Source organism: Salvia miltiorrhiza, chromosome 8 (assembly GCF_028751815.1).
Source record: "Salvia miltiorrhiza cultivar Shanhuang (shh) chromosome 8, IMPLAD_Smil_shh, whole genome shotgun sequence".
Classification (NCBI taxonomy): domain Eukaryota; kingdom Viridiplantae; phylum Streptophyta; class Magnoliopsida; order Lamiales; family Lamiaceae; genus Salvia; species Salvia miltiorrhiza.
Window position 1 is genome coordinate 37,826,082 of NC_080394.1, and position 18,592 is coordinate 37,844,673.

Consider the following 18,592-nt stretch of genomic DNA (forward strand, 5'->3'; position numbering starts at 1 on the left):
TCTCTGTGCATGATAGTCGTGCTATGCCTTCTGCAAATTTTATCAACGAATGCTCCTTTATAGACCCGATTGATGGCTTGGTTGAGAAGGTATTTTTACAGGAGCAGGAGTGTGTGGAAGTCTGTGCTGGATCGGCAGACATGGAAGAGCTAGCTCAGGAAGCTGAAGAGTTCAGCTGTGCACTCGCCAGCTCTGCCCCCTTCAGCGCTGCAACCTTTAGCTCTCCACTGCCCAGCGCTGCACCCTTCAGCCCAGCTCTGCCGAGCTCTGTGCTGCCCAGCTCTGCCCAGCCAGTTATGCCGAGCTCAGCCATGTCCAGTCCAGCTCTGCTGAGCTCAGCGCTGCCCTGCCATACGGAGCTGCCCATTGATGAACAGATGAGAACCAAGAGGCCAGCGCCGGCACTGAAGGAACTCCCAGCCAATCTCAAGAACGTATTCTTAGAAGAGAAAAAGGAGAAGCCGAGGTTCAGATCGGTAGCGTTGTCCCTGAATAAAGAAGGTGTGTTGCCAAAGGACGTGTTTGACCCTGGTGCAACTCCTTCTAAGGAAAATTTCAGAGGAGATGGACATCGCATAAAAACCGATTATGGGCAGTTGAATACTTCGATGGTGGCGGAGTCTCACACTCTGCACGATCCTCATTGATGAATCAAAACTGAAGTCGGGCTGGCGACTCTAAATCTAGCGCTTGGTGGGAGGCAACCCACCGTTGGTTTGTTTTTAGTTTTTGTTTTTCTTTGTTTTCCGTTGTTGTTTTGTGTCTTTCCTAAGTTTTGGTTGCTTGCGCGGATACTTTGATGTGGTGTTCATGTTTTGACTTTAGCGCTGCAGTTCTAACTCTGTCGACAGCGCAGCCGCGCCAGCGCGTCTCTGCACTGTTCCGCGATGCACCTTTCCACCGCTGCACTTTTCCGCACTACATCTTTCCACCGCTGCACTTTTCCGCGCTGCACCTTTCCACCGCTGCACTTTTCCGCGCTGCTCTGCCAGCGCTGACCTAATTCAGCATGGCCACTTTCTACTCCGCGCTCACTGCAACTCTCCACTCTGCCACAGACGCGAATTCCCCTCTTCACCACCTCTCACGATGCTTCAGTTTTACCATGGCGATAATCAGGGACGTTTTCTCAACTCTTCTTATTTCTTTTGTGCCCTGAGGACATGGCATGCTTTAAGTGTGGGGGGGTGTTTTATTGTGATTATGCTTTCAATTGGGCGAGATTAGTCTTTCTATGCTTAGTTTTTTGTCTCGAATCTTGCTAATTTTTATGAATTTGTGGAAGAGTAGATGGTTTTCAATGCGAATTTCGGGTTTGTGAATGAATGGTGGTTATTCTTGTTTTACTCTTGATATATGTCTCTTGATTGTGCAAAGGATTTGAGTTTTGTTGCAACATGTTTGTAAGTTAGTAAAACATGATTTGTCCGATAGATGCTAGAAGGACTGTTGTCATTGTGATTGCCTACGATCGTATCTTATCTGTGAAAATGTTGGACGAATTGCCAACTTCAAAATTCAAAATCGCCAGCTCTGAAACATCTGGCTTGTTCTGAAATGTGATAGCTCTGAGTCTCTGCTCCTCTAGTCTAACTATGAGCATGGGAAACCACGTGAAAAGACTTTGGATTACATCCAAATGGTTTTTATTTCATGAATTATGGCTCAACTGTCGAAAATCTTAAGCACACAAAGTGTGAAAAATGGTGATATTGATTATAAAGGCGATCACATTAGGGAATTCACTTCTAGCGGAGAATTGGGTCTGATCGAATTACTTACATTACTCTTTTGTTGCTTCTTAAACTTTGAGTTACTTGCATGATCGAGAGATATGTGTTGATTGTAAAATTTTGAATTCACTTTGAGAATGTTTGGATGGAAATTAGCATTGTTGAAATCAATCTCTTCCTAGGATTCATATGGATTTTGCTTGAGGACAAGCAAAAGGCTAAGTGTGGGGGGTTGATTTATGCTTAATTGTTCTAATTTTAGGGGTTTGCATGTGCATATTTTAAGTTAAATCTTCTGGAAATTGGTGCATTTTATGGTCTATTTTATGCTTTGCAGGAGATTTAGGTTTTCGAGATGAAGAGTGCAAATTTTGGAGAGTTTGGGCTAAGAATCGTGTTTTTGTGCATACTCTGGCATGTAAGAGAAGCAAAGCCCCGCTTGCCAGAGCAGCGAAATGGGAAGCTAGAGAAATGCCCAGAGCAAGGAAGCGTCAGAGGAATCGAAGCGAGCAAGGAAGCGCCAGAGGAATCGAAGCGAGCAAGGAAGCGCCAGAGGAATCGAAGCGAGCGAGGAAGCGCCAGAGGAATCGAAGCGAGCGCGGAAGCGCCAGAGAAATCACTTCGCTGCTGGAATCATAAGTGCAGAGGAATCAAACGCTAGAGAAATCACCATTTCTCTGGAGTCAGAGAAATCACCATTTCTCTGGAGTCAGCGAAATCAAGAAGCCAGTGTAGCCAAGTAATCACCAGAGGAGTCAAAAGTCAGAGCAGAGGGGATAGAAGTCCATTACAGCGGAATCAAGAAGCCAGACAAATCACCGTTCCTCTGGCAATAGCCAGACAAATCACCATTCCGCTGGCGAAAGCCAGAGCAGAAGCCATTTCGCTGGCGAACCATTCCGCTGGCGAGAGCCGCGATTTCCGCTAGGGTGGAGATGACTTGTGGATCGCGTCACAGCTGGACTTACCTTCTTTTGCACGATTCTATTGCCTTTAGAGTTCGGTTTTGCATGGCAACTTTTATGGTGATCCAGAAGGATTTGAAGTCTATAAATAGGGCCATACTTTTCATTGTAATCATCAATCCCTTGCCCTAGTTTTAGATGCCATCTTAGAGATCTGTTGGCATCCGAAGCTTAGGAATTTAATTGCTTTCATAGTTTCGAGTTTTTATTGTTCTAAGTTAGATTTCAATTTAGTTTTTAGTTTAGTTTCTTGGATTGTGATTGAGTGACACAATTACACGTTCAAGACGTTTACGGTATTTCGTATTTCAATTCAAGTTATTTTTGTTTAATCATGTTTACGTTTTTCGTTCATGTTTATGCTTCCTTTTTAATTATGCAATTTAAATTATGCACTTTAGGTTATGCCTAGATTAGAAGTCTTTAAATTTGCAAGTATTTAATTTCTTAAGTAGGTTTAATTTAAGTTCTTTAAAATCTTGCCTAGGGTTTAATAGTTCAATTTGCCTAGTTTAATTTTAAGTTCGGTTTTTACTTAAGTTTTTAATTCTAAGTTTTAGTTTAATAATCAATCCCTTTACTGTTTTTTCCTACGATACTACTAAAAGCCCTTTAAGACTTTCCTTGAGAGATGACACTGGGTCAACTTACCATCACTAGAATGTCCTTGTCCTATTGCAAGTCAAACTAGAGGTGTTCTAGGTTGAGTCAACTGGCCGTAAGCTGAACATGAAACAACTAGCCGAAGCTGCAAGAGCAACAAATAAGTGTTTGAATCGGCCATCAGTGTCAACTTCTCACTCCACCATCGAACTGGGATTGGATTGTCTCAACATGTATAAGTACTTAGGCAGCATCTCGAAGGACTGATCATGTCGACCATAAACCATCTCAGTCGCTCGATTACTGGCTCGCAATGCAACATCGTACTTGATCTGTACGCCAAACTCACGTCGCAGCTCCAGCTGGATGGCCTTCGGCTTCAAGATCTCACAATCGTCATGTATTTTCTGTGCTAAATATGCTGCAACGACTTTTGCGGGGGCCTTTATTCGCGCTATGCGCCCTAGATCACCGTCGCATGAGTGCTCATTGGTTAACTTATACACTCCCCAAATGGATCCATCTTGAGATGATGCATTGAGCTTGAAGGGGCACGTATCTGAATGCTTGCATTTGAAGTAAATTCGTCTGTTGTCTGATTTGGTGACAGAAAATTCCTTGCCCTGCTTCATGTTCCACAGACCGATTGCAACGATCAGATCATCTTTGCTATTGAAATAAGAATTCTTTGACAACTCCCGAGGTAGTAGCTGATAATCTTCAATATCCACAAGTGCCGCTGCAGCGTCCAACGGGATAACCGGAACTAACCAATTAGTTAGTTCATCTGCTCCAGGAACCTGTTCGTCATCATCGTCATCGATCTGCAAATTCTGCCAACCTGCATATTCAATCCCCGCCCTTCTCACGTTCTCTAGCTCCGACAAGTCTTTAGAGGCGCTTGTATCAGTCTCGGCTTCAGACGATGGAACATAATCTTCATCTACATTACCAGCATTCTCTACAAACTAAGGCTCGTCTGTATATTGATCATCAGCTGGACCCCAACAACGATCAGTTGTTAGGTGATCGTAATTGTACGGATTTGGCTCATCCCATGAAGGCCAACCCGTTGACTGATGATTACCCCAAGTGACCGACGGTTCAACAATTTCTTGCGCCGGTGAATCTCCGGCTGATAGGTCTAAATAAGCATATCTTTGGATTCCTTCCAATCCGTCCCCACCTTCGAATATTGCACTAGATTCACCTCCATATGCGGAAGATTGAGGGAGATCGAACGAATGAACATACACTCCTCCACTATACTCGTCTTCGACAACATAAATCTCAGGAAAATGTGGCTGGGACACCAACAACTGAAGCAAATCATTGTCATCGGCAAGAAGATTTTTACTGTATACCCTGCCATTTAATCCCTTCGTCAAATAATACAAGCTGTAATTAGTGCTCAATGAATTCTCCAACATCAGGTGATTTATCATGTACAACGTAGTAGCCATTGTGTCTCCGAAAATATGCAAACTCTTAGAAGATCCGCCGATGTACTCATAACCATTGAAGGCACCTCCATAATTAACCACAAAGTATCTCCCATATTCATTCATCTACAGAAAAAATAATAAATAAATAAATATGTGATGTAAAGGGAATAAAATGTAAAAATACAACATATAACATGTTAATACACTCGAAAAATATATGTCCGTCCGGGGAAGTTTCCGAGGAAATGTGTCCGGTCGTGTATTACATAATATGTAATGACACACGGCCGGACACATTTTCAAGGACACTTGTCCGGGCGGACACATGATTCTTAACATAAAACTTATGGTTCTTGATATATTTTTTATACCTAGAATCCAACATAAGTAAGACACCAAAACTCCCACAAAATATAAATCTCCAAGGATCATGGGTCTACAAAATAGATAACTCCTAAACTATGCCATCTTAGCAACGACAAATCCAATCAAAACACCAAGTAACAAAATGACGACAGTCATGAACATGAAGCCGATAACAATTTCATTCAGATTCGGTAGGCGTGCGTTGAAATGATTCACCGGCAGCATTCCTACGTCGCGTGTCTCTGCAGTAAACGAGGCTGTGGATTGTGAGGTGGCTGCCTGGTCGTGCTGAATGAAGTTCCTTACCTCTACCGGTATGTGATATTCGTCACACCATATGAATCCGTTCGGGTGACCACCTCTCAATGGACATCTGTAGAAGCATCTTCCCGGATTCCTCGACTGGTGCCCCGCACGGATTAGATGCATCCGGCCATTTCCACATTCACACATCGGTATGTTGCTTGCATACTGCTGCCAATTCTGCATTTTCTACTGCAAAAGCAATGTCAAAAAACGATGATTTCATAAGACAATAAAATTATATATGTAAATCAAATGCAAGCAATCAAATTCATTAATAAATTCCAACACACATAGAAACGTTCCAATTCCAAACAATAAGCAAAAAACAGCAAGTATATCGCAGCATATCAATACCAAAATCATGAAAGTAGCATTGGTAACAAATCCAAGTTTAAATAGATGGTTTTTAATTTCAGTTTCATAAGCACTAAACACAGAATTAGTTCATAGCATAGCATGTAAATATTGCTGCCACATTGTCTGTGCGAGGGCATCCCTCTCCGCGTTCCACGCTTGAGACGAGTCAATGGTATCAACAAAATCCTCCGACTCATCATTGGTGACCTCGAGTTCTTCGAGGAGTAGATCGTACTGCTGCTCAATCGGATCAATAGCCATGTTGGAACGAATGAAGTTGTCAAGAAGCACACACGCCATCATTAGCCTAATTTGAATCTTGATGGAATAATACGCCGAACTTCTTAGTGCAGCCCACCGCATCTTCAAGATTCCAAATGCACGTTCAATAACATTCCGAGCTTTGGCATGTCGTAGATTAAACAACTCCTCAGCATTTTGAGGCCTTGCATTATTAGGTCCCCACTCCTTCAAATGATAACAGACTCATTTATACGGTGCAAGAAAGCCTTCACTGTTTTCATATCCACAGTCTACCAAATAATAATTCCCTACACAATTGAAAACACAAAGACCGATTCATAATTTATTAAAAAGAAGAACACAAAATCTCGAATTAAAAACGTACCCCGGGGGACTCTAAATCCATTAGGCCTATTGATTGCATCCCGTAGTATGCGAGAATCAGCCGCTGAGCCCTCCCAACCCGGCAATGCATATACAAACTTCATATTGCAATCACAAACTCCTAGCATGTTGGTCGCAATTTGGCCCTTACGCGTTCTATACCGGCCCTTGTCAATATTGGGCACCAACATACTAATGTATGTGCCGTCTAATGCACCGAGGCAACCCTGTAAATAGGACAAAACAGGCTGTTTGTAAACTAGATACAACTATGACATATTCTTTTATAAATGGCAGCATATTCACCGTTACATTAATATAAGTTTTTTTTGTTAAATTAGATACCTTAAACCACTTCCACCTCGAGTCATTACATTCTTCGGTTACGGGTTGCGGCTTCACCAGTAAAAGTACATGGATCTTCAAAATGGCTTTCAAAACAATATGCACGTAATGTGATATTGTCTGCCCGGATCTCCAAAAATCAAACCGAACAATCCTATTCTTTTTATGATGTGCTAATATTGACAAGAACATCGCCACTTGTTCTTCAACAGTTACATATGTACCGTCCTTCAAAGAGCCTAATTCCCTTAACAAATTACATAATCGACCGAATGTGTTGCGGTCCATTCTTAGATTGAGTAAACAATCAACATCAGTCACATTAGTAAGCCGGTTTAAGTGCTTTACTTGGTCAGGAATCCGAAGTAACAGGCTGTAAGGCTGGGATTCGCACACACGTTTTCTCTTACGAGATTTAATTTCAGCCTAAGAATTACATCTACTAACATGACTAGTTGATAGTAAAATTGACGCATAACTTCCTCAATCAACCAACCCACAACTTTCTTGTTAATTGATGTGTTTCTCATTGTGTAGCAGCAAATTCAACAACAGTTTAATGGATATATAGAATCTGCAATCAATCCGATATAACACAGCAATTTGTAAGAAGAGAGAAGATGTTATAGGCACAATGAATATCCATACAAATCATGGATTTCCAGAAAAAAGAATAACACAACAAATCACCAATGAAACAAATATTAAAAAACAGGGGATAATAGAAATCACAAAGCTCCCATATGGTATTAGAACCTCCAGTTTAAGTTCAATATTGCAGAAGAAATACATAAAAATTGTTCAGTTTAACTCAGATGCAATTGAAATTACAGAACCACATAAATGTCATAGTAAACCTAAAGTTACACAAACTAGATAAGCAAAAAATTGGGAGCACGGTGAGGAAAAATTATGTTAATACATCTCCAAGCGCATTTGCTATTATTAATACAAGTCTTCACCGAGAAAAATATTTCAATCACAGCAAAATGAAACGGAAGAAATCAACCGGAGTTGAATTTCGAGAAGAAAGAAATGAAAAAGAGGTAAAGATGCATTTCGTACCAGTTCGATGGAGCCCTTCTTCGAGATGAATACCGAGTCTTCAACCAAAATTTTCTTTGAACCACAAGAAAAGGAAACTGCAAGAATCACAAAATGAAATACAGATTCGGAGATTAATTTCAGAGAAGAAAAAAAAATTGAAAATGAGGTAAAGATGATTCACCATCGTACCAGTTCATTCGGAGGAGCCCTTCTGCGCGACAAACAAGATGAAAAATGATTGATGTTATGTTCCCAATATAATTGATGAGAGGGCAAATATGAAATTTGAATTTTTGGAAAAGAGGGAAGAAGCGGCTGATTAATTTTAACTGGCACCTACCGCTGGTTAATTAAACGAGCTCATTCCCGAGAATTAATGCGGGCCGAGAAAAATACATCTCCAAGCGCATTTGCTATTATTAATACAAGTCTTCACCGAGAAAAATATTTCAATCACAGCAAAATGAAACGGAAGAAATCAACCGGAGTTGAATTTCGAGAAGAAAGAAATGAAAAAGAGGTAAAGATGCATTTCGTACCAGTTCGACGGAGCCCTTCTTCGAGATGAATACCGAGTCTTCAACCAAAATTTTCTTTGAACCACAAGAAAAGGAAACTGCAAGAATCACAAAATGAAATACAGATTCGGAGATTAATTTCAGAGAAGAAAAAAAAATTGAAAAGGAGGTAAAGATGATTCACCATCGTACCAGTTCATTCGGAGGAGCCCTTCTGCGCGACGAACAAGATGAAAATTGAATGATGTTATGTTCCCAATATAATTGATGAGAGGGCAAATATGAAATTTGAATTTTTGGAAAAGAGGGAAGAAGCGGCTGATTAATTTTAACTGGCACCTACCGCTAGTTAATTAAACGAGCTCATTCCCGAGAATTAATGCGGGCCGGCGGGCTCATGCGGGCCGCATTGATTATTTACCGAAGCAACCAAACACCGTGTACACACCAGTTTAATAAACAAACTAACGTAACCAATGCAACCAAACTAGCCCTAAGAATGTTAATTTGATTAGTGATTCACTCATCAATCATCACTAATCTAATATTATTACTAAGAATTCAAGATTCTTAGTAAGAAACTTATAATTATAACTTAAAATGTTAATTTTATTGGTGATTCACTCATCACTAATCTAAGATAATATTCCTAGTAAGAATTCAAGATTCTTACTAGATTGATAAAATACTTATGATGTATAAACTAGATTGATAAAATAATAATAATAATAATAATAATAATAATAATAATAATAATAATAATAATAATAATAATAATAATAATAATAATAATAATAAATTAATAAATAAATATTTTTTCTGACATAAAAATAAGGATGGAAACGAGCCCAATCCGTAATTAACAATATTTTTTGGATATCATCTCGACATATTCTAAGGTTATGAATATATATGATATTGTATATTGAAGTAGATTTAAATGAATTAATATGTACTAGATATATTAATAATACGAGTGTTCTGTACTGTGACCACTCGAAAAGAACTTCAAGGTTAAGCGTGTTTGACTTAGAGCACAACTAAGATGGGTGACCGATTGAGAAGTTCGTCTGACTTATGCAATACTGTATAAATACAAAAATAAATTGTGGATATACAATAAAATAAATGAATAAATAAATAAAATAAAATAAATAAATTAAAAAATATTACCGACGGCATTTTGCCGTCGGTAATTCCTCGGCCAAGTCCGGCGAGTGCGCCACCGTCGTCCGGTCAACATTATCGACGGCGGTGGCGCCGCCACTAATTAGCGACGGCATTTGTCGTCGGTAATTTTCCGGCAACTCTTCGCCGTTCAACGGCGGAAATGTTGGCGGCGGCTGATCGTCGTCGGTAATGGCGTTACTGACGAGGAAATCACCGACGGCGATTTGCCGCAGGTAACGCCGCCGAAAACTACTTTACCGGCCATCGTGCCGTCAATACCGACGGCAAATCGCCGTCGGTAATCTCCGTTTTTTTTGTAGTGATTAATGGCAAAATAGTATTAGATCTTATTGAAGATTAATGTCTTTTCCTATAAGATTTATGAAACTATGGTCAAAGTTCCATGTATTTCATTTAATCCAAGTACAGGTACTGTTGATCCCTACAGTAGTATAAGGAGAAGTCTTGTACTCATTTCAATTAAGTTACAACAAATATATATGTCTGCATAAAGTAACAGCAGAAATTCCACCATATATTTCTCTTGTTGTTCTTGTTCAATATCTTATCAAATTCCAGCACATTTTTTCATGAAATTTATTAGGATGGACATGAGCAGAGTAGGTAGAAAATTATGAAGAGTGAGATGTGTAGAGGAAGACAACATTAAAGCGGCATTGCTGGTGGGTCAAGCCGCACGTGCGGGGAAGGGCACGTGCCCTCTCGTAGATGTGCTCGCTGCTGCCTCCCTGCTGCGCCTGTTGCACGGCGTGCCTTATGGCTTCGCAGCCGCATTGGTGGCGCTCCATTCCCCTCAACTCCTCGCAGCAGTCATCAACAAAGCGGCTGCGCGGGTCCTGCAAGTAGCGTTGGCACGAGCGGAACTCCCGCCCCTGCACGTGCTGGCTGCACTCCTCGTCGTCGGAGGTGGTGGCGCTGGCCACGGCCACCAGGAGAGCTGCTGCTAGTGCCGCCTTCTTCGCCATTACTTATGGGAGTGTAATTTAATTTGTTGGTGGTGAAGGAGAAGACGATGGGTATTTGTACAAGAATTGAATGCTTGGATTTTACGTGTTGATTGATGGAGATGGATACTTCCACATCGCCTATATATGCTGCCAAACCAAACTATTTCTAGTTCAACTTCATTCATATAATTTATGTTCAGAATTGGTTTCTGTTTCAGCTCGTATATTTGAACTTAAATAAATTAATTTTCTGGAAATTGACTTCAATATTTCCAGCAACTAGAGTCTAGAGAGAAGTGAGAAAATGCACATCTATGCAAATGTGGGCAATTGCACCGGGCACAATTGACGTTCTTTCCTCTACATAAATAAAATAATATTAATTTCCTCCGTTTCATTAGATTAATGTTCATTATTTTTATTGATATTATTTTGTAATAAATATGAGATGAGTGTATTATAATTAGATAAATAAACCCAGTTTTTACGAGTAATATTGAATAAATTGAGATATTGAAAAGGGCCCCACTTTTTATAGTTATTAGTGATACTTGGATTCTCTTTAATTCACTCCACGTGGCTTCATATGAAAATTTTTATTTTTATTTTTATTTATCTTTAATTTTAGAGCTTTTGAATTTAATAAAGTTAATTAATTAAATCCATTGGTGTGATTTCTAAGAATGCACGATCACTAATGTTTGATTGCTCTACTTTACTACTAATAGGGCTGTAAATGAACAGAGCTACTCGCAAGCTAATCGAGATTCGGCTCGAAAAAAGCTCGTTCGAAGCTCGATTCGATAATAAACGAGCCAAGCTCGAGCCCAATTTTGAGCTCGAAATTTTTATCGAGCCGAGCTCGAGCCTGACAGTGCTCGGCTCATTGAGCTCGTGAACATGTTCGAATTCGATTGTTCGCGAACATGTTCGCGAGCCTGTTCACGTACCTTCAGTCGAGCCTTCAATCGAGTTAGTACACGAGTCTTAAACGAGTCGAACTCGAACTCGTGTAACATATTAATTAAGAAGATTTTCTTAAATTTATAACAAATTCGAGCTTGAATACCATATATAGAACATCTAACGAGCCGAGCTCGAGCTCAAGCTCGAATTCGATATTATCGAGCATCACCCGAGCCGAACTTGAACCGAGCCCGAGCTTAGTAAGTGGATGACGAGCCGAGCTCGATCATCAAGATAAAAGCTCGAATCGAGCTCGAGCCGAGCTCGAACACCCGAATATTTAAACGAGTCGAGCTCGAGCCTGCTAGTATTCGGCTCGGCTCGGCTCGTTTACAACCCGAACTACTAATGCTCGACTTGCATTGGTTGAGCAAAGTTCACGATTTCAGCAAAATTTGCAATTTAAGTAAGACAATTTTACCATTTCAAGCTCAAAATGAGTAGTTTTTGTAGGTTTCTTTTATAGAGTATTCTTTATTTTTTTAGGGTAAAGGTCACGTTATGTCCTATCGTTAATTTTAGCGAATTCTAAAAAATGTCCCAACCTAACGATAATACCAAAACGATACCCAACCTACCAAAAAATTGTTATTTGTGTCCTATTAAATTTTTCCGGCTCCCCGAAACTGACGTGGATTGCCGGATATCCAGCATGGATTGCCAAGATGGCATTCTTCAAAACACACAGACTGTACACGCATAACACACACGAGCGCACGACACGCCGCCTTCTCTCACTCCTTCTCTTCTTCAACAACAACAGTCGCCAGCCGGTCACCTCTCTCTCGCGTCCTGTTCCTCTATCTGGTCTTCTTCTCCCTCGTCTTTCACCATGTCTCTCACAGAAACCCTCTCTTCCTCAGTCTCACAAAATCCGGCAACCTCCATCTCCGGCGAGGGTCTCCATCGACAGTCACCTCCTTTCTCGTCTCCATCTCGCCCATCAAAATGTCAAAGCCCTAAAATCTCTTCTTCCTAAATCCCTAAATCTCCCATTTCTTCCTCTCATCCGCCGCCTTTTTCCTTTTTCTCTCTTTCCCCACGACCCATAGCAGTAATCACCGTTGGGCCGACCTCCCTCGCCAAACAGTCGGCAGCCAGCAGGACCTCCCCCTCTCGATCGCCGACTCTCTCACCACCAACAGCCCCCTCGTTAATAGCTCGCCACAACCACCACCGCCCTCGGGCCTGCTCACAGCCTCATTCGGACTCACGCCACATATCAAGATGAAAGCTTTAAAGATTGGAGTTTTAACAAGTTTTTAAGGTTATGCCTTTTTCCTTAGTGAAATTCGATTCCTTCAAAAATTTCCACTTCAAAGAGTCTCATATTATCAATTCGATGTGTATCGGTTCAAGCTCTTTTTTGCTCAAAAAATAAAATGAGAACATAGAATAATTCCATGTAGATTAATAAATCCACCTTGGCAATCCATGCTGGATATACGGCAATCCACGTCAATTTTCGGGAACCGAAAAAATTTAATAGGACACAAATAATAATTTTTTGTAGGTTGGGTATCGTTTTGGTATTATCGTTAAGTTGAGACATTTTTTAGAATTCGTTAAAACGATGAGACATAAGTGACCTTTTGTAGTAACCCGCTCTTTTATCAATATTTTAATTACAGTATTGTGTGTTTATTTACCTATCTGCAGTAATTGAAGTCTTATGTTTTCTATTATGTTTCTGAATTTATGAATCTTGGTGACAAAGTCACTTAGTTAACAGTATGCTTTATTTATTTTTTTCGCGCGTTTAAGACCGCGATGAAAATCTTTGAGTTGATGAATGATTAATCCGAGTTATAGCCAACTTAGCAAAGTTGTGTTATTTATTAATCAAGATGAAGTTTATTTCATATTGTTACTTAGTCGTGAATTAATTCCGACTTTGAGGATAATTAAATCTACGGATTTAATTTATGTATTAGAACAATGAGCGAATTAAATCTACGGATTTAATTTAATTGTTAGATACGATATTGCAAGACACGGAGCCAGTATTTTAAATAACAGGACGACCAACACTGAAGGATTTATTTAATCACACCCTTTTAATCCCTCACACTCCACCTACCCATACTCACGCCTACACATGCCAGCACCCAATCAAGAAGGAAGAGTGAAGCAAAGGAAAAGGAGAAGGGACGTGTGCTGTGGCAGCAGTGCCCCCTCAACTTCCACGCCAGCGCTGCCCAACCACAGCCGAGTAGACTAGGCTGTCCTTGCAGCTCTACACAGCAGCAGCGCCCCCTCAACTTCCACGCCAGCTGCAGCTCCTCCCATTGGGCAGCAGCCGAAGAGCCACACTCCACCTCCACGCCTGCCGAGCTCAGCACGACAGCAGCAGCAACCCCTCCATTGGGCGAGCAACCGAAGAGTCTCCCCTACTCCACGCATGGCAGGGCTACCAGCCGAGCCCTCCCCCTTAGGCACTCGAGTGCACCAGCCGAGCTCCCCTATTTAAACTCCCCTTCAACCCCTTTGTGCCACCCTTTCACTCTCTTTCGGCCGAGCAGAGCTGAAAGGCCGAGCAGAGCTGAAAGACCGAGCTGAGCTGAGATGCCGAGCAGAGCTGAGATGCCGAGCAGAGCTGAGATGCCGAGCAGAGTTGAGATACCGAGCAGAGCTGAAATGCCGAGCAGAGCTGAGATACCGAGCAGAGCTGAAATACCGAGCAGAGCTGAGATGCCGAGCAGAGCTGAGATGCCGAGCAGAGCTAAAATGCCGAGCAGAGCTGAAATGCCGAGCAGAGCTGAGATGCCGAGCAGAGCTGAGATGCCGAGCAGAGCTGAGAAGCCGAGCAGAGCTGAGAAGCCGAGCAGAGCTGAGATGCCGAGCAGAGCTGAAATGCCGAGCAGAGCTGACATGCCGAGCAGAGCTGAAATGCCGAGCAGAGCTGAAATGACGAGCAGAGCTGAAATGCCGAGCAGAGCTGAGATGCCGAGCAGAGCTGAAATGCCGAGCAGAGCTGAAATGCCGAGCAGAGCTGAGAAGGCCGAGCTGAGCTGGAAGGCCGAGCAGAGCTGAAAGGCCGAGCAGAGCTGAAAGGCCGAGCTGAGCTGAAATGCCGAGCTGAGCTGAAATGCCGAGCTGAGCTGAAATGCCGAGCAGAGCTGAAATGCCGAGCAGAGCTGAGATGCCGAGCAGAGCTGAAATGCCGAGCAGAGCTGAAATGCCGAGCAGAGCTGAAATGTCCGAGCAGAGCTAAAATGTCCGAACAGATCTGAAATGCCCGAGCAGAGCTATTTTTAGAGGCCAGAGCTGACCTAGAAGCCAGGGCTGACTTCCAGAGCAGAGCAGATCGCAGAGAGAGAAAGAGAAAAGAACTTTGGGTGTTTGAATCGTTATACTTCTTTTCCCCTTGCTTACACGAAGGGATTTTCTATTTTCTTAAAATGACCGTTTAGAACACCCTAATGAAAACGAATCAATATAGTAATCACTAGATCTCACGAGACGAAACCTAGTTGGTTTAATTGCTTTAATACAAGGACTAGAGATAAGATTTCCCTTAGTATCACCTTAGTCTAATAAACAGAATATGAGCCATGCATAATTACATTACGCATCCTCATTTATGTTAGATTTTCCACGGTCTAAGACCTTGCGTTATTCTTTTCAATTAAGGTTGAACGCAAAGAGTTTAAGGCTTAGACGTGAGTCACCACTACTAGGTGAGGCTTTCTTACGAAAACTAAAACCATATTATAAAATTTTTACAACTTTATGCCTAAGATTTTTGAATGATATTGTCAATGCCTAAATGCTTTATGTTTTGTTGTTAATTACCTATCTGATGCTAATCGAATTCGGATTCTGAATGGGACCGCAAATCCCTTCGGAATTAGTGTACACCCTTGTGATCGTGAGTCATCTAGCGGGTTGGCCGATCATAGTGTCCGTAGAGGGAGGCCTACCTCTCGGCACGAGTTACTGATATGGTGATTAATGATGTTAAAATGCCTGCGCGGGATATTTATTAAAGAAATGATATTTTGGTAAATACGAGTCTTTAAAGGAAAACCCTCGTATCTTACTACTGTTGAAAGGCTTGACAATAAAATGTATGTATGTATGTATATTTCGGCATGTGTCCACTAAGTACCTTCGTGCTTAGCCCTGCATGTATTTCTAAATGTGCAGGTTGAGCGATGATCGGGAATGTGGTGTGCAAGTGGAGCTTTTGTCGAGCTAGGACGAGTACATCAGAGCAGGGTATATGTCTTCATACATATGCCCGAGTTGTTGTTATTCCGCTGCATACACTGATTTGCTAGATATCATGATATTCGTCAAACAATATGTACTATTCAACAATGTCCTCAAATACCCGTTTGGGTAATATTATGTTTCCCCTTTGACCTCCATCAATATCTGTTGTTCTTAAATTGTTGTCTTATAATGTTGAGTCATCAAAAGGTTAGATATGCCCCTTTCTAATCCCGCTCCTAAATCCCCTCCCCTTTTGTCGCGATTTCCCCGAACTCGCTATCCTTAGCGGGCGCGGCCGTGACACCTTTACCCTTTTTTTATCTGTGAGAATGGGTAAAAGTAAAAGCAACTATTAACCTAATTATTTATTACATTATAATTTAAGGGTTATGAGCTATAGAATAAAGGGTAAATATCACTTTAAACCTCTCAAACTATTTTTGCACTATCAATTATATTCTAAACTATTGAAAATATTTTTTAAAAATCTTGAACTATAATTTTGTATCAATTGTTCCCTTAATCTATTTTTCACCCTTTGAATTTTAGATTAATAAGGCATATAATGATGTTGTTTTATATAATACATGTTAAAGAAATAATAATTTTAAATACATCGTGATATTCAACGAATCTCGTCAAATTTTTGGAGCAAAAAATGGACGAATGGTAATTCACATAAATTTCAAGAAGTAAAACAGATGAATTCCTTCTTACCTAATCATTTTATGTTGAGGGAATTCTTCATATTTGCAATGATGTTCACTATAATATTTTTCCAATGATTCTTTTAATTTCCCTCTTCGGTTGGAAGCCCAAAAAATTCTACGGCAAGATGCATTAATTGTATGCGAGTTTTTAGCTTTTTCTGATTATAGACAGGAGAGGAGTGATTGGAATAGCTAACATCCCAAATATCATATTAGTGTTGAGTATATTAGGGTGGACATTGTATTCATTGGCGAAGACAAAGGTCATCACCGCAACCCTGGCCTGCTTTTCTCCCACAATTTTTCGGCGGCCAAAGCTTAATATTTTGTGATTGTACACTTCATTTCGCTTGTGATTTTATTTGAGAAAAAGTATTATCTTTTTTAAATTAATGGGGCTATGCGTGTTTGATTGTGTTCATATTTTTGAATCTACGTAGATAACTCTATCGTTATAATAGTGCATTTATAAATATTTTTTATTATTTATTAATTAAGAGGCTATGAAGAGTAAAAATTGGGCTATGAATAGAATCAGCCATTCGTTTATTATGTGCGGCGGCCATTTTAAAATTAGGGTGAAGTCACTATAAGATGCCATCCACTCTTATCTTCTTCCATCGTGTTTATTATGAGTGCCTCTTGGTATAATTTTATGTGTGTGTTTAAGTATTTAGGATTTAGGAATGTTGATTTCTATTAAAAAGTAGAAGATGATGTGCAGTCGCAGCATCTGCCGGAAGTTATTCTGGTTGTGCGATGAGCAGCACTTTCCACACGATTCTCTGTTACTTTTTTCGTTTGAATTTTTGTTCTGCTCAATCTTGACCCTTAGGAACACTTTTTTGGCATGCTAGCTGGTTAAAGATTGTTGAGACAAAACTGGTTCAAGTATTAGAAAGTCTGTAGTAGCTGGAAAAACTGCTTCTTGAGTTTTGATTTTCAAAGTTAAATACTCTCGCCGTTCTACTTTAATAATTTTCATTTTTAAGTTAAGAAAATATAATTAATATTTTACAAAAATATAGTACTATAATTTATACTCCCTCGTCTCGTCCCATTACAAATATCTCATTTTTAAATGTTCATGTGTAATTAGTAGATACTTTAGTAGATAAAGTAGTGAAAATTATTTAAATATTATTTTAAAAGTAAGTATAGAGAAAAAACGGTGGGTGGATTCATTAAATTCCTTTAATTTTTTTTCCAAAAAAGAAATGTGACATTTAATATTTTATTACAGAAAGTGGAACAAATTGTAATGGAACGAAGGAGTATATAAATTATGCTCTTATTTTTTGTAAATATTAATTAAAGTTATTTTAATGTAATTTTAAATTTAGAAAGTGATAATAAGGAAGTATCAAAATGGGACAGAGGACTTTGTTTGTGTTAAAATAATTATGAATAATATCTATATTCAGACTTCAAGAATTATGTTGTAATGTGACTATGTGAGTTCAAATTTGTTGTAATTGAATTCCTAAACCGAATTGTAATCGAGCAGAGTTGCTGTAATTTTAATGTGAAAACACAATTTGTTATATATTTTGGACTAGTTTTTACAATACATGTTAATTTACTAACTTTCAACAGTACGCCCAACTGTGAATTAGAAAAATGTGAATGATGCAGGCCAGCTCTAATCATGAATTAGAAAATTGTGAATGATGCAGGCCGTCGCTAATCATAGACGTCCAACCTCACCCACATTTAAAGGCCTGTAATAAAATTTAATTAATTAAAAGGCGGTATTTTATAAAAAAGAAAAAAGAAGAACAAAACAAAGACGCCAACTATGGACCGAGCCTCGTTAAAACCTTTCTACGAGAAAGCAGTCGTAAAAAGGAAAAAGAGTACTCACAGAAGCAGTACAGAAGAAGCAAACGAGCGGAAGGAATTGCTTTAGGAACTCCGGCCTGACCATCGTCCCCAAGTAATTCCGGCTCAAACAAGTACAAAAAGCTAGCGAGAGAACAGCCCAGAGATGAGCTAAGGTAGCCACGGTGCTGGCCAAGAAAGGCACGACGCCAGCAAAGAACACCATCACCCCTGACGAGAATTAAATGCGACGAATATGGCTATGAGTAGTGATGTCTCGGGTGACCGCTTCCTCAATGACCGCAATTCCATTGCTCCAAGAGCCCTCCTGTCTAGCAGGATTTGCCATAATGTCCGCCACGACGTTCCCTTCCCGATATATATGCGAAACACGAAAGGTGATCTCCTGTAGACGAGCTAACGTCTC

At 40.3% G+C, this 18,592-nt stretch overlaps 1 protein-coding gene across 1 annotated transcript; it reads right to left on the reverse strand.

Moving 5' to 3' along the window:
* Nucleotides 1-10,101: 10,101 nt before the first annotated feature.
* LOC130996638 (2S seed storage albumin protein-like) lies at nt 10,102-10,585 on the reverse strand. The gene has a single exon (XM_057921933.1). It carries the CDS (start codon nt 10,466-10,468, stop codon nt 10,115-10,117), a length of 354 nt encoding a protein of 117 aa, XP_057777916.1. The 5' UTR covers nt 10,469-10,585; the 3' UTR covers nt 10,102-10,114.
* Between the last annotated feature and the right edge of the window lie 8,007 nt (nt 10,586-18,592).